This window comes from Ambystoma mexicanum, chromosome 5p (assembly GCF_040938575.1).
Source record: "Ambystoma mexicanum isolate Mex_15411 chromosome 5p, UKY_AmexF1_1, whole genome shotgun sequence".
NCBI lineage: Eukaryota > Metazoa > Chordata > Amphibia > Caudata > Ambystomatidae > Ambystoma > Ambystoma mexicanum.
This window is the reverse complement of record NC_090930.1, coordinates 1,201,315,448-1,201,340,875: the sequence shown is the minus strand read 5'-3', so window position 1 is coordinate 1,201,340,875 and position 25,428 is coordinate 1,201,315,448. Positions and strand designations below refer to the sequence as shown.

General features: G+C 45.4%; 1 protein-coding gene across 8 annotated transcripts in view; it reads right to left on the bottom strand.

Moving 5' to 3' along the window:
• The window catches only part of RELCH (RAB11 binding and LisH domain, coiled-coil and HEAT repeat containing), a 1,825,259-nt gene that overhangs the window by 849,832 nt on the left and 949,999 nt on the right, over positions 1 to 25,428 (bottom strand). For all 8 annotated transcript variants that reach the window (XM_069613666.1, XM_069613665.1, XM_069613669.1 and 5 more), the window contains one exon: positions 2,688 to 2,759. In XM_069613666.1, the coding sequence (XP_069469767.1) occupies positions 2,688 to 2,759 (72 nt within the window). The remainder of the gene's footprint in view (positions 1 to 2,687; positions 2,760 to 25,428) is intronic.

The window sequence follows — 25,428 nt, the reverse complement described above, 5'->3', positions numbered from 1 at the left end:
GCTGCAAATGACCATGTGTCCCTACAAGAGGCCCTAGTAGTAAGTTAACATGTTACATAATACTTGCTTATCAAGTAGCGGTAGAACAATTTTGGTTCACTCCAAGCCCATCCCTCACCCCGTGGCCTGGGTCTGGAGGAAGTTTGGCTTATATTCTTTATCGATTAGCTATTCTCTGCATTGACAAAAACGAGTGTTCTGTTGATATTTTTCATATAGTAGAAAGAGCATAGACTAAATGATTTACAGAATTTCTCAATGCACTGAGCTGTCTGTAGAATTATGTAATATTTATCTTCTAATATGGCTTGAAGTTCCAACTATGATCTGACATGTTGGAATGTTGTCAGTCACCAACATTTCTAGGGGTGCAGAAGGAAGAGACATGCTGTGCTCTTTATTTTAAGTGATTATGATTCTTAATCATTTTTGGTTTGTGTGTGTATCTTTGTGTTCTAACTTTAAAAATGTCAATTATCAATAGATACAAACATAATATACCTCATTAAGTTTCATAACAAGAACTCAGGGCTTAAGTGGCTATTTCAAGCTCCCATAACACACTTTGAATATCATATATTAGGGAATCCATATAATTGAACGAATTTATGAAAGCTAAAGGGGTATTTGATCGAATTTCGACTGTATGAAAAAGTCATACAGCTGAACATTTCAATCAAATATCCCATTCGGTGCCATTACAATCAACAAAGAGAGCAGGGGTGACCACTGCAGCGTTGTTCACTCTAATGGCTTAGGAGGTTGTAGGGGTGCCCCCCGCTTCCCAAAAAATAAAGTAGTAAAAAACAAAAGGGGACCCTGCTGAGTCGGATCCCGATCACGAAAGTGAAGGGAACAGGCGTTCCAGGGGTACAGGAAGTTGGCACACAACGGAGTGTGCGGCAGCAGGTTGTCTGAAATGGCAGCAGGAGGAAAAAACGAAAGTTATTTTCGAAAAAATTACTTTTGCTTTTTTTTCTCCCTCTGTCATTTCGGATTCGAATAAATCATGGACATCCATATCTTAGCATGGTCGAATAGTGGGACACAGAAAGTAGTCAATGAGTGCCTTTGCAATCACAATGGATTAAAAAGTGAGCCTTGAGATGTTTTCTGAAGGTAAGCAGATTGTTCTCCTTATGTAGTGAGGAAGGAGGCATGTTCCACTGTCTAGCTGCCAAGACAGAAAAGGACTGATCCCCAAAGTCTTTCTCTTTTATAGGGCGGAAGAATGATGGTCCTTTCAGGTAGGATCTGATGGGCCATTCTGCGGTCCTCCCAGGACAGAAGTGAATACTTATAAGTGCTCCAGGTTATCCATTGTAGCTCTAGCATCAAGTTGATATATTGATATCCTCCAAGAGTTCACAGCATACTAAACTCTAAAAGGTGTGCTTTGACAGATACTTTGCAGCATCTGAGGTCTCTGGTCACTAACAATTACCATTAGCACCCTCCTCCTATTTCACAAAAGGGGTTTCTCTTTCTTTGGACACCGGTTTTCCTCCCTAGCAGAATGCTGGACTTTTCCTGGGCTCCCAGATTTAGCACACCCTCAACCATCCTTTCAATGCACTGAACTCTGCAAGGTTGGCCTGGAGCTTGGCAGTTTTCCTTTCCTCAAAATATACCAGTTAACTACTTTCCTGGCATAAAAATATTATATGTGATGTATGACCATCCCAACAGTCTTCTCTATAGGTATGAATGACCCGTTGACCTCCCTCACCCCCAGAAGTCAGCATCAACGGCCACAATGAAACCTTATTTGAGCATATGAGTATATGCAGAAAAATCGGAACCTCAAACATTTAAGTCCCAAAACATATACTACACAGCACAGTCAGAACCACAGTAGCAAAGCCATTAGCTTACATTGTGCACATAGATAAGATATAAGATCATGGTGAAGAGTGTTGCCCTGTGGGACAAGGTATATAACCTACTGGGGATAAGGCCACCAAACTTCATGAGCAATCACAATTTAAAAGTAGCCCAAGACGAAAGAACAGCTCACTACATATTCGGGATCTGTATAGGAGACATGGAAATAACTAAATTGCATGGCGACACTAAAAAAAAGAAACGTCCGGTGGCTACTAATAAAATGAATACAACTCAAAACAGAACTACTTCTCTGTCTATACACCGATTAGAACTTCCTTTTTAACACAAATGAAATCATATTTAGATAAACAAAGCTGATGGTGCTGTCTAAACCAGTTAATAGTTCTGTATTCATTTTTCCAGGTAATGTTCTATGGAATGCTTTCGTTTACTTTTTCTTAGAGTAAAATAGTGTTGATGTCAAACTACTACTGAGGAACAGTGAACAGGGCTGCCATGCAAAATGGATTTAGATGCATTTCCCTACTATTGACCACAAAAACAAAAATCAGAATCAAAGGTGCAAGATTTATTACAGCAGATTGCTTTTTTGGAAAGGGTACACTGGATTGGCAGAAATCAAAACATTCAAGGTAGACCTCATAAATCATAACTGGGTACCATTTATTGAAGAGCTCTGTCGCTGTTAAAATGGACTTTATATGTTCACGTTTCATTTTTCAACACAAGCTCTTTTTTTAGCATACATCATCATTTTGACTGCATGGAGCGATAATGACACTATGGTCCTCAAAATGACTACTTAGTGAAATAGAAATGGTTTGAATAATAATCCTTACCGGTAAATACGGTGCTAGAGCTCCACAAGCCTCAGCCACCAGTAGCCTTCTCTCTGGGTACTTATGATTGATCTATGGGTAGGAACATGGAGCATGTTGTAATCAACACATTTTATACAAATCAATCACTTTTCGCACATCACCCAGAACTCACTTTCAAACACCTGAAAACAAACTAGAACAATCCACAAACAATATTTCTGTCTTGCAAAAGAAAAATACCACCCTGGTAGCAAAACTGAAGATAGCAGACATAATTCTGGTGCAATCAACTTGTTACGATTACCAAAAGCATGATGGCTAAATACTGACGCCTCTCAATTCTGACGTTCAGGTTTTAGATTTAATCCATCTACCCGAGTGAAAAGAAACAGGTAAAATAAAAAACGTACAAACCTCGTCCTCATCGGTTTACCAGCTAGATGATGCAGGTTCCATGTGGATAGGTGCCTGATGAAGAGCTGATGCCTGCACACACTTGCTTTTAAGTGATACTATTCCAACCTAAGGCAAGCAACCATTTGTAGATTTATTGGCATGTGGGAAAGAAATCTGCATTTTGAATTAAAAGAATGAATGCATTTTTAGATTCCTTTCTGTGTATGTTTGCACAGTTGCTTATCTGTGTGATCTTTTTGGACATTATGGATAAAGGGTTTGACAAATCTACCGGTGCGCTGTATTTCCCATCCGTGAAGTAACTAAAAGAATGGCCTGCTGCGAATACACTTCCACAGACATCCCCTAAACAAGGCTTAAATCTGGTAATACTGATTCAATGAGGTTGGAAGTGAGGCAACTTGCGCACTGCCACAGAGAGAGAACACTATGAGAGATTTAAAGTTGTTGTTGTAGTCACAAATACACTTTTTTTTTAAAACAGTTTTTATTAATTTTTAAAACAAACAATACAAACCAAACTGGTAGCGCTTTTTGCAACAATCACATGAACATCAATTAGTCAAGACCACTGCTCCCCCAATCCCTCCCCCCCTCAAGAGCTTGTTTGTCCTTCACTTTCCGTATCTGCTACGTGTGGCAGGGTATAACCTCCTTCTGAGTCTGCAGAATTCGTTATTGTTCCAAACAGTCCTGCTATTAATACTCTCCATGCCATCAGGGTACCCACTTCTTCCCCACTCATGCAACATGCCTCCTGCCATACCACCGTTTCAGCCTCCGCCCATTTCTGCAATTCCCGCCACCATACCTCCATCCGTGGCTTATGACACTGCTTCCATCCCATGGCAATCCTCCGTTTTGCGAGCACATATGCCAAGTCCTTCAATTTCCCAACATGTTTAAGTTTCCGTGGTCTGGGAAACCCTCCCAACAGGCAGGCCCAGGCCGTATCTATAATGAGTGTGACCTCTTTGTCCGCTGGTTTTTGCGCCACTTCTCCCCAGAAACTCTCAATCACTGGGCAAGACCAAAACATGTGTGTCATATCAGCATTTTCCTTGTCGCATTTTGGGCACGCTTGTCGTCCCGCATTTCCGAACTTAGATATTCTCATCGGGGTCATATAAGCTCTGTGCGTTATATACAACTGTATTTGTTGTAATCTAGCATTTCTTGACACCTTCTTGTGGTATCCCATAGCACGCTCCCACATCCCATCCTCCATCTGTAGTCACAAATACACTTATATTCATTTTACAAAGATATTTAATCTGATTAAATATCTTTGTAAAATTGTAAAATATCTGCAAAATTAATAATTAATTTGCAAAATTAATATAAGTGTATTCACTTATATCCCCCGGCACGGGAATGGGGACTTACAGTTCCCGCCGCCTGACATCCCGGGCCGCCGGCACTTGTAATGTCCCAGTGGCACCGGGATATCGGATGGTGGTGCAGCTGTTATGGGGTTGCTGGAAACCAGTCGTCTTGCTGCGTTTTTTCCAGGACCCCCGTAATGAGGCCCAATGTATTTTGGAATGGGCAAAAACAAAAGTTAATATAGGAAAAGGGGAGTTTTCTTCTTTCATGTGTAAGGATTGTCTACCCATTGACCAGACCTATTTTAGAGAGTAGAATAGTCATCAATTGCATTCCACACAAGTGGGGAAGATGGTTTACAAAAACAATTGCAACAGGTCATGTTAGAATGTCATCCTCAATACTGGGAAGCAAAGTAAGGTCAGCATTTAAAACTGAACCCAGATACCTGTGCTTGGAATCACAAAGTACAGATATTGACTCGGGAAAAACAAGCACCGCCAAAGCAAATAATGAATTGAAGAAATTAAGTAAAAATAAGGACATGTCAAAGTTTTTCCTTCTGCTGAAGAACTGATGTGTGATTTTCTCAAAGACAGCAGAATACATATAAGCACAGGATGGAAATGAACTTACTAATGTTAAAGGGTTGAGACAAGAGGTTACTGAAAGGGGGCAATTCAATTTCAAAAGTATGTTCTTCACATCTCGATAGGTCAAGGAAAAACAAAGGGTAGAAAATGATGGCGGCTTTGATGATTGCATCCTTAGAAGAGTTGTGTGGAAAAGTTGAAATACTATCAAATTACTACAGACAATTATTCTAGGATAAGAGATTTATTCAGAGCGAATGTCAAGAATTCAACATGACATATAGCTGGTTTAACATGCAAAATAAGCGACCCAGATTTTAGAAAATAAATCATGGAAGCTATGGTCACACTCTTCCAGGAAGCATGGGCCAACTATCAACATTGAACTGAAGGGGTATAACATGCCAACTGTAGCAGCAGGTATTGAATAAATCACACAGGTGCTCAAGGTTTAAAAATAAGCCAGCAAGTAGATAAATGCAACCAAATTCAAGTGCACAAAACTCACCAAACAAATTCAACAGGTGGACATTTGCCATAGTAGTAAAAAGATATTCTATCTAGACCGCTACAATCCAAAAGCAGCAAAGTCTGATGGAATAAATTGAGCAGTTGGTCTTTGAGGTGAAAAAGTCATCAAGGAGTGGGAGGGTACACTTCATTATTAAGGGACTTGACTTTAATGACGGGATGGGAGCTTGAGGTTAGGAGAGGGGTCTATAGATAACATGGAGTTCAGTGCAGCAGGAGCCCCAACTTCGATAAATGATTTTCGGAAAGTAACTGTACAGGTCAGACGACTGAAGAATTTTGCACGACACATGGGCTGGTGCCTGTATGCAACACACTGGGTGTGGGCCCTAGCAATGTCCCCTACCTTAATTCAGGCAGAGCATGCTCCTTTATTGACTACATCTTTTTACCATTAGGGAAGTGGCCCATGTTTGCCAATGCACGCTAAAGAGGAAGTTAGAGAGCGATCATAACACCTTGATAGCAATTCTCAAATTAGGTTTGTAGGGGATTGCTCCAGAGTGTCGGTGTCAGATGGGCCCCGAAAAAGTTGAGTTATTCATAGGACAAGGTGAAGATAGTAAGGAGTCAAGCTAGATAACATGAAGGAGTTGATGGTACTTCCTGAGATGGAAGAGATTAAGACACCTGGAAGACTATGGACAGCCTGCAAAACATAATCATAGAATACCTCTCCAGGGAAGGACCTGCAACAGTTCAACAATTAAAAGCCTACGCAACCCTCCTAGAGGCATGTTTACTCAGATTTGCAAAACACTAACTACGGTATAATAAAGTTTCCTCTAAAACAATTGTGCCTTCCAAATCCACCTTGTTTGACAATGAGAGCTACGAGAAAAAGAAATCCTTGAAAGAAGTACTTGGGCAGAGCAAGGACAAAATACCATCAGAAATGTGATAAGTCAATACAAAAAGTGAAACATAAAAATATGCTGCGTGGGAGAAAAACTGGGAAGAGCTTGAATTAGCTGCTACGGAAAACGACTCCAGAAAATTCAGAGAGATGGCAGCAAAGTGCACAATGTCTGCCATTTCAAATATCAAAGCGAAGATCACTCCTAAAATTTGGCAAGCCCAGTTTTCAGTCAATAAAAAGATATCTTCATTCCTGAACACATCAGCCATGACAAATAAATAACCCAAAAACATGAATAGATGCAGAAGGAGCATATGTGGGGTATAAAAATGGCACATTAGCGTTCAACCAAAGCAGTTGAAGAAGCTATAGAGAAGATGAAGCTTGGCCTCAAGACCAAATTCACTCCCACCAGAAACTTTCAAACATTGCTAATCTTGATGGACTCCAAAATTATGTTTATATTATACTAGAACAGGAAATGTTCCTAAGTGTTGGGGATTGAGCAAGATTGTGCCATTTTACAAAAAGGGCACACGATTGCTGTCCTTCATGGGGATTAGCCGGATAGACAATGATGAAAAATGGTCATCAAGATTGTCCTGAAGGACATATAATTGTGGTTGGAAGATGGTATTTTGTCTCTGGTCCAAATGGGCTTTACAGAAGGCCTCTGAGCTATCAATCAGCCTTCATTCTCTTTATAATGTAGAAAAACAGACCGCTGTATGCAATATTCCTTATGTTCAGTTGCACATCTGATTTAATTGATAGGAACAGGTTTTGGATGAAAATGAAGAATAAGACACTTTCTAAAACAACTATACACCCACTCACAATTGCAAGTGAGATATTGCATGAAGGGTCAACTAACAAGGACGATCCTGGGAGAGGGGTAAAATAAGGGTGTCCATCGTTTCTGAATCATTTAACATCTACATAAATGACATACATGGTGAAGAACAGAAATTATGATAATCTGAAAATCTGATAATTTCCCAAACCCCCATTCGCCCCATCATACGCAGATGTCCTTTATTGCAAAAACAGGAATGCAGTGTCTCTTAGATGCAGATACTGATTGTTTAGAAAATAAAATAAGAATAACATGCTCAAACTAAAACATCTTGATATATGGTCCAAAGACAAAAGGGTTGCATAAAAATCAATCTACATGGTCCGTGAAACTTTCGAAAAAGTGTCTACTTTCACACATCTTAAAGTGACATTTACTGAGGGCCCCTCATAACAGTCGCATTTTCAGATCTCAAAAAAGACAGAAGGCGCAGTGAAGTCAATTTTGAGATTTACAAGTAAAATGGGAAATCATATTTCCTTAACTGAGAATGTGGTCTCTCAAGCAAAAGTTACAAGTACCTTAGCGTACAATGCCAAATCCTGGGGCTAAGAATACATTGAAGGCTCAGTAGGTACTGTTTAGAAGAAATTTGGGAAAAGATGTTTCTGTTAGCTCTAGGAGTGCCATCTGTTCTTGAAGCAGACATGGGATACAAACAAGTGGAAGAAATAATAAAAATGCCCCCTCTTTGATATGGTGCTAAACTATTTTGCCCAACGTCATTCCATCTGATTGATCTTTGTTAGGAATTTCTAGCACCCTTGTGTAAAAGCCAGCTGAAAAATTAAATACAATTTGTCTAAATAAATATCATTTACTAGCCTCTAGATATATTCCGAGAGTAGTGTCATTTGTGCAAATGGTGAAAAAGGGAATGAGCACCCAAAGTATGAAGGAGTTGGCATCAAAGCTAAAAGAGGTAAAGTATTTACCCTGGAAAGACATTTGCATGTCCCCCAGGACAACCACCATGTATTCATACTGTGACTAATGAGGCAGAGAGGTTGCATTTTACCTGAACATGCATCTGATGAATACCCTAGAGTTGAATTAACTAATTTAATAAAAATGGTGGGGCATGGCCTACGCAACTGATGGACAAAGACTGGAAAACCGAGATACCATTTACTGTATTTCTGTGCCTGAGACAAGCATTAAAGAAGTAGGTACATCCTGAGCATTATGAGACAATGGCATTTTAATGATTATAAAATGATGATCTATCTCCAGTGCAATAAATTCAGAGAGATGATGGCAACAGGGCATGTAACTAGAAACAAGAACAAGTTATGAAACAGACGTCCGAATATATAGCCACTAAGTAACAAAAGAATATGTGCCCTGTCCTACAGGCACATTACTGGCTAGCTCAATGGGTGTTATGTGCCAACAAATGTGTGTTTTTCTCTTCTTCCCCCCCTCTTTGGTGTATTTTGTAATTCCTTATGCAGTACATACTAAATGTTGTACTGCACAAGGGATCTGAAATGTTCCTGCAGAAGAATGTCTCTGAATTTCATTGGCTACTTAAAAACAATTCCAGAAATGAAGAAACTCCTTTTTATGCTGAAGGGAAACGTTTGCAAAAATAGGATAGGTGTTCCAACATTCACTGATAAGTCAAAAACAATGAATCTGAAAAAAATATTTTCTTGAAAACCTCACTAATATAAACCACACCTACATGTCAAGAGCAATTAAAAACTGTACCTACTGCCATTTGTACCATACATTTGAGGACGGTACACAGCTAGTCACTTGCTCTATTTGAGTTATTTTTCAATATGATTTTATCAGGTATGTCAAAGAATTATTGAAAATGTTATCTATTCTTTTTTATACATTAATGAAATTTAGAATATACCTCTGCCAGTTTGCTTGAAACCACATTATAATAAAAAGGAAAGATTTGAAAAATATTGTTAGAGCTGCACCAAACACGCTTGGTAAATAGAGCAAGGAGCAATCCTCCAGCTTAGGCTGAAAGAGGGGACATGCAGGTAGTGTGAGAAACCTGAAGGCAGTCGTACATCTACTCCCCAGGGATACTCTGTTCAGATGGCCGGGGAAGGGCCATCACTTTTGGATGCCAATCCTGGGGGTGGACAAGCGAGGGAAGATCACCTGTGAGAGGGTCTTGGGGATTAGAGAGAAGGTCGAGACATGGTATCTCCCCATCACTAACACTGACCTACCCTACCCTCCCTCAGTCTACATGGGATATTATCAGTCCTTTCCAGTTTTTCCCTGTAATCTCCCATCAAGTACTGAGACGAGGGAGAGGCAAATAAGAGTAATGCACACTTCCTTTTGCAAATACCACTCAGGTATTGGGACAAAGAAGAGGGGACTGCATGCACTTAGTAATGAAGGTCAGGCATGTCACATTAATAGGCTTAGACAGGGTCAGGCAATTGAGTGTAACCCTTTTCACCTGCAACCTGTTAATAATGATAAAGAGTATAAAGACTGGAGCCCAAAAGCAGAGAAGGAAGACAATCTTCCATGTTGGGACTGAGCCAAGGAGCAGAGACGCGAGCCACGATTGCCGGAGATCTGCCAGAGGAGCCTTGCAGGACCAGGATCCCTCTACTGTGAAGGCGGGCAGCAGGCGCTGCCAGGTAGGAGAGGAGAGAGAAAAGCAATCCCCGCCCAAGGCGAGGTGCAGCTGGTGCTGGGGAAGAGGCCGGGGATGCAGACCGTGTGTGGAGCAGAGCAGAGGTTCCGGGCTGCGTCTTGAGACGTGCCCGGCGAACTAACTGAAGGTTTTCCCAATCGGGGAGAGCCACTATGAGGAGCCGCGAAAGACGGTAAGTGTCAGGAGACACTGAGGCGACGGGAGCACTCCGGACGAACTTTAAATAAGTAACTGTTCCTGCATTTAAGCAAATGCTATTCATATTGAATACAGAACTGAAAGAAAACTGCTCATTGAGTAAACCCAAATGAATGCTACCCATATAGAATACCGAAATGAAAGAAAGTTGCCATTCAAACGAGCACACGTAAATGCTACCTGTAATGAATGCCGAACTGAAAGAAAGCTGCCAAATGAGTAAACTACCATATGCTGAATGGTGAATGAACACTTTAATAGATATGTCAACCAGCACCATCAATTAAGAGCAGTATCGACAGAATCAAAAGCTTATTTAGGATTGAAGAGTTGTGGTGAGCGTTGTGTGCAAAGATCTAAAGACTGCCAATTAGCGTTGCAACCTGAGAAAGAGTCACCAATATATTACAACCCAAGAACTGGCATCAAAGAGGGTTACAAAGAATACAATGGTGGAAAGTGAAAACCCAATGCAGAAGAGTCTACAAGGGGCCCAACAGCTTTGGGGAGACTTATGGTTGGAAGATGGGCAGACCGTGCGGTCCGACAACTGCGTCTAGACCAGAAAGTCTCCTAATATGCAGGGCAACTGGTTACGTGACCTGTGATGGGTGGACCGTGTGGTCCGACAACTTCGCCTAGAGCAGGAAACCCTGAATGATGAACAAGCGGAAAAAAATGTGAAACACTTGGTGAAGCAAACCTGAAGGAGGGTCAATCGGAGCCGGTGTTTTCTTTCGAAACATTGAGAAGATGAAACCCAAAGTGAATGTTATGTTAAAGTTTTGGGGGAAGGTAACCCCGAGAGTCAAACGAAGAAAGGACTCATTACAACCCAGGCGTTAAGGGTTAACGCCGTCGTTTACCCTTAACGCCTATTCTGATTTTAACGGCTGCTGTTAGCAGCCGTTAAAATCCATGGCGCTAACCTGCCATGATGCTAATTACGCCGCCGTAATTTACGGTGGCGTAATTAGCGCCTTCCCCACTCCCATTATGCCCTATGGGGCAAAAATGGGAATGGGGAAGGGAAAATGGGAAAAGGGGATTTACCGCCCCACTCACCTTGGAATGGGGCCGTAAATCCGCCATCCACCATGGTGTAAACATAGTTTACACCATGGTGGTAAAGTTGGCGCAATTAGCGCCTGGGTCGTAATGACCCCCTTTGTCTTGGGGGAAGGGAGTCCCAGGACCTCTATTTTGTGTGAACTGTTCTACCGGTGAATGCAGGCTTGGGGAAGGGAAACCCACGCTCTTTGTTTTATGCAAACTCTGCTATATTAGAACTTTGGGAAAGAGAAGTCCCGGACTTTCGTTTTGTGTGAATAGGGGTACATTTGAACTTGGAGAAGGTAATTTAAGAGCTTGATCAAACACTTTTGAACAGAATCTTTATGGGAACTGTGTTGAACTTGAAACAGGAAACCCAAGAAGAACTCAATCTGAAAGTAGTTCAGTCTTTTCCTTTGAACACTTCTATTTTGTTGTGAAATATTCCCACATCATGTTTTGTTACAGTTGTGAGGACAAGCACAGGTTTTGACACAGACAGACTTTCATTTTGGACTGACAAAGACTTTCCTTAGATTTCTTTAGGTAGGGAAAATCCCACTATAGTATAGTGTTAGTTAGGCGTTGCAACATCCTGATTAATAAAGACTTTTTGTTTAGAATTGCACTTCTGTTGTCTGTGTCTTCTCTCTTGATGCCATGCCTGTCTTACAGTAGTAAAGATATAAGCAGGTGGAGAGGGGTGTAGGGGGTGCTAGAGAGCCCAGTGAAAATGGCCGCAAGCCTGTGAGCTCCCGACCAACCCTGTAATATTCGGAAGCTAATACTGTCTTGGCTGCAGCGTTTGGAACATCTACAGCATGTTTGTTGAAAGTTTGGACACACTCGGTGGTGAGGTCGAGGTCGACGACGCAGTGGTGGCACAGGAGGCAGAACTTTTCTGTCCCTCAGGATACTGCCAGGATGACTTTAGAACAGATGTGCCCATAACCAGCGAGCACCAAAGCGGCACATTGTCACCCGACGCGACCCAGCCTGCACAGCACAACACGGGTGCCCACAGGAGCCCCCGGAGAAGAGCCGGCAGGTTAAATGTCCCAGGGGACACATCTCCCTGAGTGCAACAACCCGGTGACAGGAGCCCGGCTACGCACTTGCTACAAACTCTGATAAGGTGAGCAGAGACGAAGGTGAGGGACAGTAGAAGAGCGTGGCTAACGTAATCCTAGAAGCAGACTACTGGCGAAACAAGCAGCGCACCTCTATCTGCCCTGACACTACCAAAGAAGCCCGCCTTTAATGCACCAACACCACACGAGCCCCGCACGCAAGCCCAGCACACGAGCAGAACCAGCCACAATGACTGCAAGATGTGAAACGAGGGAAACCCCGGGGAGGCGCTGCAGCGTGACCTGCCTCCCCCAGAAGAATAGACACTGACAAAGGAACACAAGAGATCCCTCAACAGGGTTGTACCTGCCTCTGATAGCATTCATAAATGCAACTGGTCCCCCATCTGTGGGGGCAGGCGGGACCGGGAACAGGCCTCGCAGGCTGTACGACATGAGACTTACCTGAGCATTTGTCATGTCAACACACACCGGAGGGGACTAGAGAGGTGGGGTAGTGCGAACCTCACTGGTGGCTTACCCACAGAGGGAGATGGACATTTCTGCCCGGAGCCCAATCGGGCAACACTTTGAACAGACAGACAACTGGTTAATGTGACGCCTGTCCTAAACTGCTAGCAGCGGGAACACAAGCCATCTACCATACAATAGTCCTGACCTAGGGACGCCTGGGTCATGCATCCTACCCGGGGAGACCCTGTGGGCGCTGATGCCAGTGGCACACATCCACTCAGCTGGGGAGAGGCCCTGGTAACACTCACTGAATACTCAGGCTTTTGTGAACATCTTTGCTACCTGCTTATACTGGCCACCTGACGTTCACGATGTCTAAAGCACAGAAGTCACATAAGCAACAAACCAAAATACACTTCGAGGCAGCAGCCCCACCCATATCCTCTGGAATCGAGAAGGGGCCTCGAGAGGGACCGCCACACTCCTCCATATCAGTCCCGGGTGAGGTACTTGGTGACATGAAGCCGATGCTCGGTCAGGAGCAGACAGGCATCCAATCTGTAGATGGGAAAATGGACACCCTGTCCTGTAAGGTGGACCACATGCAAGTCCGCCTGGACAAGCACGGGGAACAGCTGGATGAAGCCGAGGGGAGGATTTCCACCGTCGAGGACGGGACCAACTCCGCAATCAGAGACCTAACGGAACATAGACGAGCAGTAAAGAATCCATATCAACGCAACATGGAGGCAATGGTGGACCTACTGAAGGAGCTCCTGGCCGACGAGGGTTTTTCTGCTGTGTTTATCGTGGAGAGAGCACATTGCATCCCAAGCAGCGTGAAACCCATACCCGGTGCGCCTACCCGACCGCTGATAGTGCGACTACTGAACTATCGTGACAGAGATGCAGCACTCCGGAAGGCCAGAGAAAAAGGATCCCTGAGGTACCACGATACCCAAATAGGCATCTTTCTGGACTTCTCGGATACGGTTCAATCGACCAGGAAGACCTTTCTCGATGTCAAGAGAAGACTTCGAGAGAGAGACATTAAATACGCAAAGTTGTTCCCATCTAAACTTAGAATTGAACACAACGGGAAAGCATGTTCTTTTTACACCCCAGAGGACGCGAACACCTTTCTTGAGACCCTGCCGAGAGTCCTGAAAGACAGAGGTAACAATGTCTGAGAAGGGGGGGCCCCTCTTGGGGACTCACGAGGCGCCCCACTGGGGCGAGGTACGGATTGACCTTCGACACCTGGCTGGGGTAATAGATACATTCTTCGAAATATATGTAGGGTCAAAGGAATCAGCCATGACCCTATGGGAGAGTTTTAAATGTGTGGTTAGAGGTGAATGCATCTTGAGAAAATCCGGGGTAATAAAACACATCAGAAGGGAAATGACAGATGCTGAAAATCAGATTTGGCAATTACAAACGGAAAAGCCCACACCAACACCCCCAGAGCAGGCTGAGATTGGGAAACAAATGCACCTGTTCAACGACCTAGCACATAGAGAGAGTTCACATTTCTATTGTGGAAAACCACAGTGCGGCAATATAGGACAGCGACCTGGGAGGCTACTAGGCAGGGCTGCAAAAATGGACAACGCCAGCGATCGGGTACTATCCATAAAGGACATAGGAGAGGGAGAGGTTCGCAGACCTGGAGATAGTTGAAGAATTTTGTCAATTTTACAGGCGACTATACTCCTTCCAGTCCCCGGCCTCCCAAGAGTTGTTGGAGAACTATCTTCGGCAGGTGGCCCTGTACAGGTGTTCCAATGAGGAGCAGGAGTGGCTGGGTCGTCCACTGTCTTTGGAGGAGGTGCTTGGGGTGATTAGATCTCTCCCAACCGGGAAATCACCATGTCTGGATGGGTTTACAGCGGAGTTTTATGGGTAGTACACTGGGAAACTAGGACCCTACCTTTTGCAAATGTTTCAAGAAAGCCTGAAGGACGGCCAACTGGTGACATCCCTGCGTGACGCAGTGGTAGTGGTACTACTTAAACCGGACAAGGCCCTGAATGACTGCTCCTCTTACCGACCCATATCCCTCATTAACTTAGACAAAGCAGATCAGTCGGTTTTATACCAGGTTGCTCCACGTCCCATGGCATCCATAGGATGTTCGGTCTGCTGGAACGAAGTACAAATGAACGAACCTATAGTAGCAGCACTCCTAGATGCCACAAAGGCATTCGACTCAGTGGAATGGCCCTTTCTGTTCACAGCCCTGCGGAGGATGGGGGTTGGAGAGCAGTTAATCTCATTGGTTTCGCTATTGTACACATTGCCTAAGACTAAGGTCAGGGTGAACGGTCAGCTCACTTCAGATATTGGGCTGGAGAGGGGCACCAGGCAGGACTGCCCCCTGTCACCACTGCTGTTCGCATTGGCGATAGGACCATTAGCAGAGGCGATCAGGGAGCGTCAATTACATAGGGGAATCCAACTGTGCAAACACAGGGTGGCGATATCCCTGTATGCTGATGACGTGGTGATATGTGTATCTGACCCGGAGCATAACCTCAACCCAATAATGCGGGAAGTGCTAAAATTCGGTGAGGTTTCGGAGCTCAAAATAAATCCCACAAAATCAGTCCTCTTCCCAATGACGGAAGGTGTAGTTCAATTCACAGATGAGTGTGGGTTCCAATGGCACATGCATCGCACTCGATACCTAGGGGTCAACATATCCTGCAGCCCAACAACCATGTACAAATATAAATATCAAAAGGTATTGGAACAAGCTAAATCAGCATTGGACAGGTGGATGAACCTGCCCCTGAACCTTTATGGCAGAGTCTCCCTGATAAAAATGGCATTGTTACACAAATTTCTATGTGTGTTCTAAAATGTCCCGCTGGCAATACCCAAAGAATAGTTTAAGGACCTGAGGTCAGCAATGTTGACATTTATCTGGGCAGGGAAACAGGTTAGAATTGCGAGAGACAAAATGGTGGTGCCACTGCATGAAGGGGGAATGGCACTGCCAGACTTTGAGACTTACTACAATGTGGCTCAAGTGGGTTTCCTCCTCTACTGGTTCAGGGACCGGGGTACCCAGGAGCATGTAGAAGTGGAGAGAGTGGTGATGTCGCCGTTTCTCCTACGATCCACTATTCTGACGGTGCCCGAAATGGCGTCCAGAGCCAACATGGTGGAGTTACCTGCAAGCCTGGACTTGGATTGAATGGAAAACAGAGGGGAGCATCTATTCTGCAGAACTGCCGATAATCTATATTCCTAGGGTCGCCCTCACCAGCCAAAAGTGCTATGTCACCATTACAAAACGTCTGGCGCCGACGTGCTTCCAAGACCTGTTCCCAAGTGGACGATTTAGAACGCTGGCAGAGCTGCGGGAAATGGGGTGGGGGGGGGATCCGTCAGCCCTGAATGTATTCCTACATTTCAGTCTACGTAACTCTATGAGTCAGCTGCTCCCGTCTTTTCCAGGGAAACCGGATATATACCCAATACTCGATAAAGCACTTAGAGGTGCGTGCAAGGAGAGGGTGGTTTCCATACTGTACACCATGTGTTATGCTACCAGGAGCGAGCCAGGCACCTGCCCCCATGAGAAACTGGAACTAACGTTGGGACAAGCTATACAGGGGAGGTCTGGAAATTCTGCTGCAAAGGTACAAAGAAAGTAGCCCTTAATGCCAGATTTAAGCTGATCCACTTTAAATACTTACACCAGTTCTATCTTACACCAGCCAGGATAAATCAATCCTTCGCCCAACGGTTCAGACAGATGTGAACGATGTCATAGTGCAGCGGCAGACTTTTTACACCTGGCCCGAGACTACCCACAGATGAACAAGTTACTCCTTACCTGGTAACGTTCTTTCGATGGGATGTTCCTCCGACATATTCCTTATCTATAATATTTGTATCTCCAGCTTGCTGGCCTCGGAAAACATTTTTTCCCAGTAGAGGGCGCTGGCAGTCGACGTCCGTCGAGTAGGTGTTCCTCGACAGCCACCATATCGAGGCCGACGTCATCATGCCTATAAATGGCCACGCGCAGCATTCATTGCTCAGTTCCGTTTTGTAGAGTAAGGTAGTTATTGCATGAATGGTTACTACCCTTGAAGGAGCGTAAGCTGCAACCACAAGGGAAAAGTTACTGCGGGGATGGATGGGAGGGGCGATAAGGAATACGTCGGAGGAACATCCCATCGAAAGAACGTTACCAGGTAAGGAGTAACTTGTTCTTCGAAGGGATTGTGTCCTCCGACATATTCCTTATCTATGATAGACTCCCATAGCAGTGGTATGTGATTGGAGGCGGGAGTAAGAGATGCCATATTACTCTTTAAGAAAGAACAGAGTGTAACACAGCTTTGCCAAATCTAGTCTCTTGACTAGAGGAGGAATCCAGGCTATAAAATTTGGTAAAGGTATGTGCGGACGACCAAGTGGCAGCCGCACATATGTCTCGAATTGGTACCCCTCTTTGAAGAGCTGAGGAGGCTGCGATACCCCTGGTCGAGTGAGCCCTTAGATTTTGAGGGGGCTCTTTCCCTGCCAGTTTGCAGCATTCCAGAATGGCTAAAATAATCCATCTGGAGATGGTTTGGTCGGTTATTGGTAATCCCAACTTATGTCCTGCGTAACCTACAAAGAGTTGGTCTGCTTGTCTAATTTTAGCAAGTCTACCGATATAAAAACTCAAGGCTCGCTTAGGGTCCAGCCTGTGTAGTCTCTCTTCCTCTTTCCCCGGATGGGGAGGAGGATAGAATGAAGGTAAAGTAATCTTCTGAGTAATGTGAAATTCAGAAACTACCTTTGGGAGGAAGTTAGGCTTCACCTGTAGAACGACTTTGTCCTTGTAAATAATTGTATGAGGAGGTTTACAAGATAGGGCTTGTATCTCGCTAACCCTTCTAGCAGATGTTAATTCTACCAATAAAACAGTTTTGAGGGTGAGAAACTTCCATGAACAAGAGTGGAGTGGTTCAAATGGCGTACCCTTTAGGAAGTTTAAAACTAGATTTAAGTCCCATAAGGGAACTTGGAATGGTCTTGGAGGGTAAACATTAGTTAGACCTTTCAGGTATTGTATTACCAATGGAATTTTGAAATATGAAGGATCCTCTGCAGTGCGCTTAAAGATCGATAGCGTTGCGAGATAGCCCTTAATAGTTCCAACTTGAAGGCCTGAATTTGCCAAATAAAGTAAGAAGGATAACACCGCAGGTGTAAAGGGTTCGATATTCTTTTCTCTGCACCAGCTGCAAAATGTATTCCAACGGCAGCGGTATAGAGTTTTAGTTGCTGGCCTTCTGGCCGAAAGCAACACCTCCATGACGTCATCTGGAAGGTCCCAATCCTTGTACCTCAACCTTTCAGATACCAAGCGTGAAGGTTGAGGGTCTTGATGGCTGGATGGAGAACCTGACCTCCCTTCTACGAGAGAAGATCCTCTCTGTACGGTAGACGAATTGGAGGGTGGATGGACATGTCCAGAAGGTCCGGGTACCACGTTCTCCTGGCCCAATCCGGGGCAATTAGGATCATGGTCTTCCGAAACCTTCTCAACCTCCTGATCATTTGAGGAATGACAGGGACCGGAGGAAACGCGTACAGAAGTGGGAACTCCCAGGCAACTACGAACACGTCTCCTAGAGCTCCTCTCGGGGGAAATTCCCTTGAGCAAAATCTGTCGCACTTCCTGTTGATACTGGTGACGAACAGATCCACTTGAGGGGTTCCCCAAAGGGAGAAGATCTCTTGAAGGACTTCCTGAGCTATCTCCAACTCGTGGGAGACTGTGTTCTGCCTGCTCAGAGCGTCCGCTGTCAAGTTCTTCTCTCCGGCTAGGTGAATTGCCGATAGAGAGATTCCTTCCTGATTTGCCCAAAACCAGAGCTGCATCGCCTCTCTGCACTTACGCCTCCTCTTTTGTTGAGGTAGTGCATGGCCACTGTATTGTCCGTCATTATCAGGACGTTTCTCCCCCGTACAGACGGCAGAAAAGCCTTCAGTGCCAGTCTGATGGCTCTCAGCTCCAACAGGTTGATATGTAGTCTGGACTCCAATGGAGACCAACGACCGCTGATGGTCAAGTCGTTGGCATGGGCTCCCCACCCCGTGAGTGAGGCATCCGTGACTACTGTTATCTCCAACCATGGTTGCCAAAACAGTTCTCCTTTCAGAATGTTCTCCAGACAGGCCCACCACTGAAGGTCTCGAGCCAGTCTGACCGGAATCTGAAGGAGATCTGTCAATCTCCCTGAGAATTGTGACCACTGAGTCCTCAGTGCCCATTGAAGGGATCTCATTCTCAGGCGAGCCTCTGGCACAAGGGTTATGCAGGATGCCATGAGGCCTAGCAACCTCAAAAAGTCGTAGGCTGGGAGACGTTGGGCATTTTGAAACCTGGTGACCATCTGCAGAATATCTTGAGCCCTCACCTCTGGTGGCAAGGCTTTTCCCAGGGACGTGTCCAGGACTGCTCCAATGAACTGGAGACTCTGTGACGGTATTATCTGTGACTTCTTTAAATTGAGGGAGAAGCCCAGCTTGTGAAGGAAGTGGCAGACATAATCTAGTTGGATCCGAGCTTGTTCCGAAGAAACTGCTCTGATCAACCAATCGTCCAGGTAGGGGTAGACGTGAATCCCTTCCCTCCTTAGACTTGCAGCCACAACCGACATTAGCTTGGTGAAGAGCCTCGGGGCGGAGGTCAGCCCAAATGGCAGAACTCGAAATTGATAATGAGAGTTGCCAACTGCGAACCTCAGGTACTTCCTGTGCTTGGGATGGATTGGCACATGGAAATAAGTATCCTGAAGGTCCAGAGATACCAACCAGTCCTGAAGCTGGAGGGCCTGAAGGATCTGAGAGAGAGTTACCATCTTGAACTTGTCCTTCCTGAGGAATTTATACAATTCTCGTAAGTCCAGGATGGGTCTCAGTCCTCCGTCTTTCTTTGGTATGAGAAAGTAGGGGGAGTACCAGCCCTTGTTCCTGTCCGCTACAGGTACCGGTTCTATGGCACCTTTCTCTAGCAGGTCTACAATTTCCTGCAAGAGGAGCGGATCCGGCACTTTCGGAGAGCTATTCCCCGGTGGATGGCTCTGAGGGATGCGTAGAAAAGGCAGGCAGTAACCTTGGGCAACTGTCTCCAATGCCCAAGCATCTGACGTAATAGCCTGCCATTCCGTCAGATGGTGAGTTAACCTGCCCCCTGCAGGTGTCCTGTGATGGGAGACCTCAGAGTGGTTTGGGAGCGGCTGATGCAGTTGCCGAAGGTAAAGCGGCTCCTGCTCCTGCTGATGCGGCTTTCTTTTCTCTACCCCGTCCACCACGGGTAAATTTTCCTTGGCCTCTTTGAGCCGGCCGTCCTCTACCTCTTCCATATGGGGAATAATAGCGAAAGGACCTTCCTCTCCAAGAGGATCCTGAGGGACAAAAATTAGTTTGGCGGATTGCAGCTCCTATTGACTTGGCTGCTGCTTTAGATGTTTGCAGTTTTTCCAAACTGTCATCCGCCTTTTTACCAAACAGGGAAGAGCCGTCAAAGGGCATATTTAAAAGTCGGGCCTGTACGTCAGAAGCAAAGCCGGACTTTCTCAACCACGCATGCAGATTGTGGTACTTGCCGCCATGGCCCTGCTAATACTGTCAGCAGAATCAATGCCAGTTTGAAGGGACTCACACATTGCATCTTTACCATCTCTGATGATATTTAAAAATGCGTCCCTTTCTTCTCCTTCCTGCATGTTCCCTTGGGTCTAATTTGACAAATTCCACTTCAGGGGAAGTGTCTAAACCACTTGCTTCCTTTAATACATCCTGAAGGTCTTTCAACCTTCTTTCCTCAGGGTCAAAAGTCTCTGGTTCAGGTGATGTGGTCCTCTGCAGGTCAAAAGGCCTTTCTTGATCTGAGTCTTCCCTTTCCTCATAAATTGTGGTTAAAGGGGGGTGTTCTGAGTGAAAAGGGACAAAACTCATTTCTAAAGCAGAAGGAGCCATCATCACTGGCCTTGAAAAGGTCGATGTCATCGACACCGATGTAAAAATCCTCTAAGGCGCTGTCAAAGGCGTCGAGAAAACAGGAAGAGTCCCCGTAGAACTCAAAAGGATTGGAACCCTGTTCGAGGATGTCGACGACGCTCTCGGCGTCGTGTCGGAGGCTCTTGGCCTAACCGCTGGCTGTGGAGTCGCCGTGGTTTTTTCTTTTATCGGCGTCGATGCCGGTGTCGACTCAATCGACGGATGCGTCGAAGAACCCTTCGATAACGGTGTCGATGGCGCCGATCTATGCTTCGAAGGGGCTTTCAACGATGGCGTCGACGATGCTTTACTTCCCGATGGCTCATGGCGCTTTCGGGTCGACTCTTCCGCCGGGTGCTTCGACTCGCGGCGTTTAGATTTTTTGGGCTTTTCACCTGGGGTATCACCCTCAGCTGACTTCGAGGGGGTCGAGGCCGCTTTCTCGAAGACGCTAGGCATCTTTTTTCTGAATTCCTCCCACTCAGCCTGAGAGCTGTGTTTTGTGGGGCAATGTACTCTTTCAGGGGAACTAGAAGACGACGACAAAGGAGATCTTCTATGTCTCTTTTTCGAGTGTCTAGACCTCGACGAGTGGTGGGAGCCACTTCGAGACCTAGACCGAGAATGCTTTCGACGGTTAGGAGACGAATGTCTCGACTCTACCACAGAAACTTTCGAGGAAGTTAAACCTCTCTCGAGCTTCCCCTTACGCTGCTTCAAGGCTTTCGCCGTCATGGATAGGCATTCCTCGCACTCCGAACACTGGTGTTCGATTCCCAGACACCACAAACAGATCCTGTTTTCTTCCCACAGTCTCGGCATTTTTTGAAACCGGACCGAGGAGTCATCGGGTCGGAGGAGGAAGCCATCGAGTATGAGTCGGTTTTCTCGAGGAAATATGAATATATTTCGACTGACGAACTGAGCAACGGTATTCCGAGGCACACGAAGCGCAGAAAAACGGAACTGAGCAACGGACGCTGCGCGTGGCCATTTATAGGCATGATGACGTCGGCGTCGATACGGTGGCTGTCAAGGAACACCTACTCGACGGACGTCGACGCACAACGCCCTCTACTGGGAAACATTTTTTTCCGAGGCCAGCAAGCTGGAGATACAAATATTATAGATAAGGAATACGTCGGAGGACACAATCCCTTCGAAGTATGACTTCTGGGGACAGGTGTTTGAGACACTGGGTGAGATAGTGGGAGAGGGGGTTTTTCGGAACCCACTGACAGCACTTCTAGGATATACTAAACTAATTCGGAGAGGGGTGCAGAGGTTAGCGACGCTGCTCCTGGCCAAGGGGCGAGTGGCTATGACATGGGGTGGGACGCAATACCCAACAATGAACCAATGGCACATTGACATCTTATACTGTAATGATATGGAACTAATGCATTTCCTTAAGTCCCCCTCCTCCTTCGGGGCAAAAAAGAGGGGTGCTGAAGCCAGTGATCTGGGAGGTCGAATTAACCCATTAGCAAGTGCTGAATCCAACTATGCTCGAAGGACTTCATCCTTCTTAACTGTCAAAGAAAAATTACGACCACTGGGGATCTTGGACCCAGGTATCAAATCTATGGGACAGTCATATGGCCGATGCGGCGGTAGCATGTCAGCTTTTCTTTTATTGAAGACATCCAGGTAATAATGATATTAAGGGAGTATGACAGGATGGGATTCTTTAGTCAATGATCCGATAGAGGGTAAAGAAGCTAGAATAGCCTTACAGTGTGTAGCAGGGGTTTGTACTTCAAAATCAAAACAATGAGAAGAACAATAATCAGAAAGAAAAGCAAACTCCTGTTTCTCCCAGTCAATATGGGGATTATGCAACTGCAACCAAGGTATTCCTGGTATTATCTTGAATTGAGGAGCTGCTATTAAATCAAAGGATATAGATTGTTGGTGCCCGGTAGTTGTAGTCATACACATTTGTTGTGTTTGCTCCGTGACTAGCCCAAAGCAGTTCCACCCACAGCATTTACTGTTTCTGGGTGTTCCACTGATTCTATGGGAAATTACGATTTTTGTGCAGATTTTAAGTCTATATAATTGCCCATCGCCTCTGAATCGACAACCGATTGAAGCTTGATGATGGTGTTGTCAAAAAAATGCAAAGTGACAACAAGGCATACTGGTTGGAGTGAAAAGAGGATGATGGGAGTCCTCCTGCGTTCTCTTTCTGTAGTAAAGGGCCGCAAATGGATCCTATTGGCATCGGCTCAGGGTCCGCACTAGTAGAGAGAGATGGGGTCTCTAGTCTACTGAGTACTACTAGAGGATATCTTTTTTTCACCTTTTCTCTCTGCGAGCATCTATCTAGAGAACCAAATCCACTAACTCAGGAAAATCTACTGGCAGAACAGGGACTCTGGCCAATATGTCCTTGAATTCATCAGACAGGCCCTTGTAGAATAAGGCCACTCTCTTATCCTCCGTCTTGGTCTCTGCTGCCAGTTGATTAAAAATGAGTCAAATAATTCAAAATAGGGGTGTTAGCTTGTTTGAGTTCCAGAAATTCTAAATCAGTAGCTTGAGTCTTGTACCGGATATTAAAGACTCGATTCATAGCAATAAACAGGGCATAGAAATCCTACAATATGGGACTGTTGGCTTCCAAAAGAGGATCAGTCCAAGTGGCAGCACTGTCACCTAGGTGGGAAGGAAAAAATGCGGCTTCCGTGGTTCCATCCGGGAAGGTACCTGGACGAGTCGACACAGAATATTTACACTGGTTGATAAAGGTATGATACGTTCTGGGATCCCCGTAAAATCTTTCAGTTGGGGCTAGTGGAAACTGAGTTGGAAGAACCATAGGAACAGGATTATGTATGGGAGCAGAAGGACCCGGCGCCGCTGCCGCAGCTGCCCGCTCACCAAACTCACCATCATGTAGCAGGAAATGCCCCATGCTATGTAATGCATCAATACGCTGATGGATTGAAGCACAAGCAGTAGTCATGTCATTCCTTAATTCAGTAACCAAATGGGTCAAGGCAGTTAATGACTCAGTCGTCCTATCCATGATGATGTTAAGGGCTTCTTATTCTGTCAGCTATGAGGGCGACCTTCCCTACGAAACGAAGGTTCGCCCTGTATAATCACACGGGTGAGCCTATGGTTTGTATGAAAGGGCAAAGAATCACCATGGTACACCAGGCTGTAAAGAAAGAGACATAATTATCTCTATTAGAACAATTGTGCTATTCAATACAAATATTGACAGTACGACTAACATGGATTTAATGTTTTAGATTACTGGATGAAGGGAAACGGATGGCGTGTTCCGGGTTTGAGGCTGGTGTACCTGCAGGTTGAGATAGCTCTAGATGAAATGGGGTATTCTTGAATATCTCATTAGAATGTATCTAGTGAGTTACCAATTCTCCCCTACCACTTCTGATGTCGTGCCCAGGGTACATGAAGGGGAACAAGAACTGCCAAGGAATGCGTAGACCGAGGGGGATTGAATAGAGAGATGGCTGTCTGTACTTAAGACAATATCAAGGTACAAAGATCCCAAAAATAGGTTACGCAAAGTAGGGGGAATGTGAGGGGTTAGGTGTTAGAATCCTCATCCGAACAGCAGGAGGACAAACTAAGTGAGGGGGGGGGGTGGGGTGCAAGGTGCCAGTCCATAACTGCAACACGTCCAAACACAAATTTGAAGTAACTTCACTGCGTGGAAAACAAAGGCAAAAAACCAAAGTCAATTCCTAGATAATCCGATTGTAGTCTGTAAAAGCAATGGCATGATCCGTTGCACGTAGTCTGCACAATAAGAGGCACCCAAGGGAGAAGCCTGTCGGAATCCGAGGAGCAAGCTGTAATACTAATAATCAGAAAATCCAAACAAAACAAAGAACCAATGTTACATGAGCAGAGGAAACCTCAGTAAGGAGCACTGTAGATGCTTTGCAAGTTCTATTTGTATACAGTACCCATGATAACACAGAACGTCCCGTGCTGCAGACGTAGGGAACGCTTACCACGCTGCTCATGCTCTGCCTGTTGTTGTAGTCTCCATGACAACTTCCAGCGTTGCCGAGGGTAGTGCTGCAGAGAGTGATTGTGCGTGCCGACGAGAGGATGGCAACCCAGCTCCTGACACTTTCCCTCTTGATGTGGCGTGACAGTACAAGCCAAAGACTGGTTCTCAGACCCTTTCCTTGCTGCAGTGGAGACCACAGAGTCTGATGTGGGATGTGACCTGAGGGACTTGCGTGCAGTATCTGGGACCCTGCATTTCTTCTCCAAACGCCTCTTCTTGTGAGGAGCGGTGTAGGTGTTTCTCATCACCACCAAGCCGTCCTCCCAGACGTTGTCCAGCAGGAGAAAAGAGACTGCTGTCTTCCTGAAGGACTCACAATGTTGAAAAAGAAAACCTTCCTTCTTTTTCTCCTTGGGGGAGAGGTTAAACAGCTTTGCAGCCTGAGATATCATGGCTCATTCGAAGGGGTGTCCCCGGAAGCTAAGTCTGCATCAGGGGCATAGTCATACTCATCCGTCCCCTAAATAACATCCGTATCTGGGTTGGTTTCAGTGTTGATATCGGTACATGTACAATCAGACTCCCCCAGAACAGGGTGGCGTGGAACAGGTGGCTGCTGAGGAACAGCAGGGGCTGGACATGGCGGCATCTTGCAAGCCCGGATAGACCTAGAAGGGCTTACTGCAGGAGCTGGGTTGGTACCGACTGGAACGCTGGGAAGAACA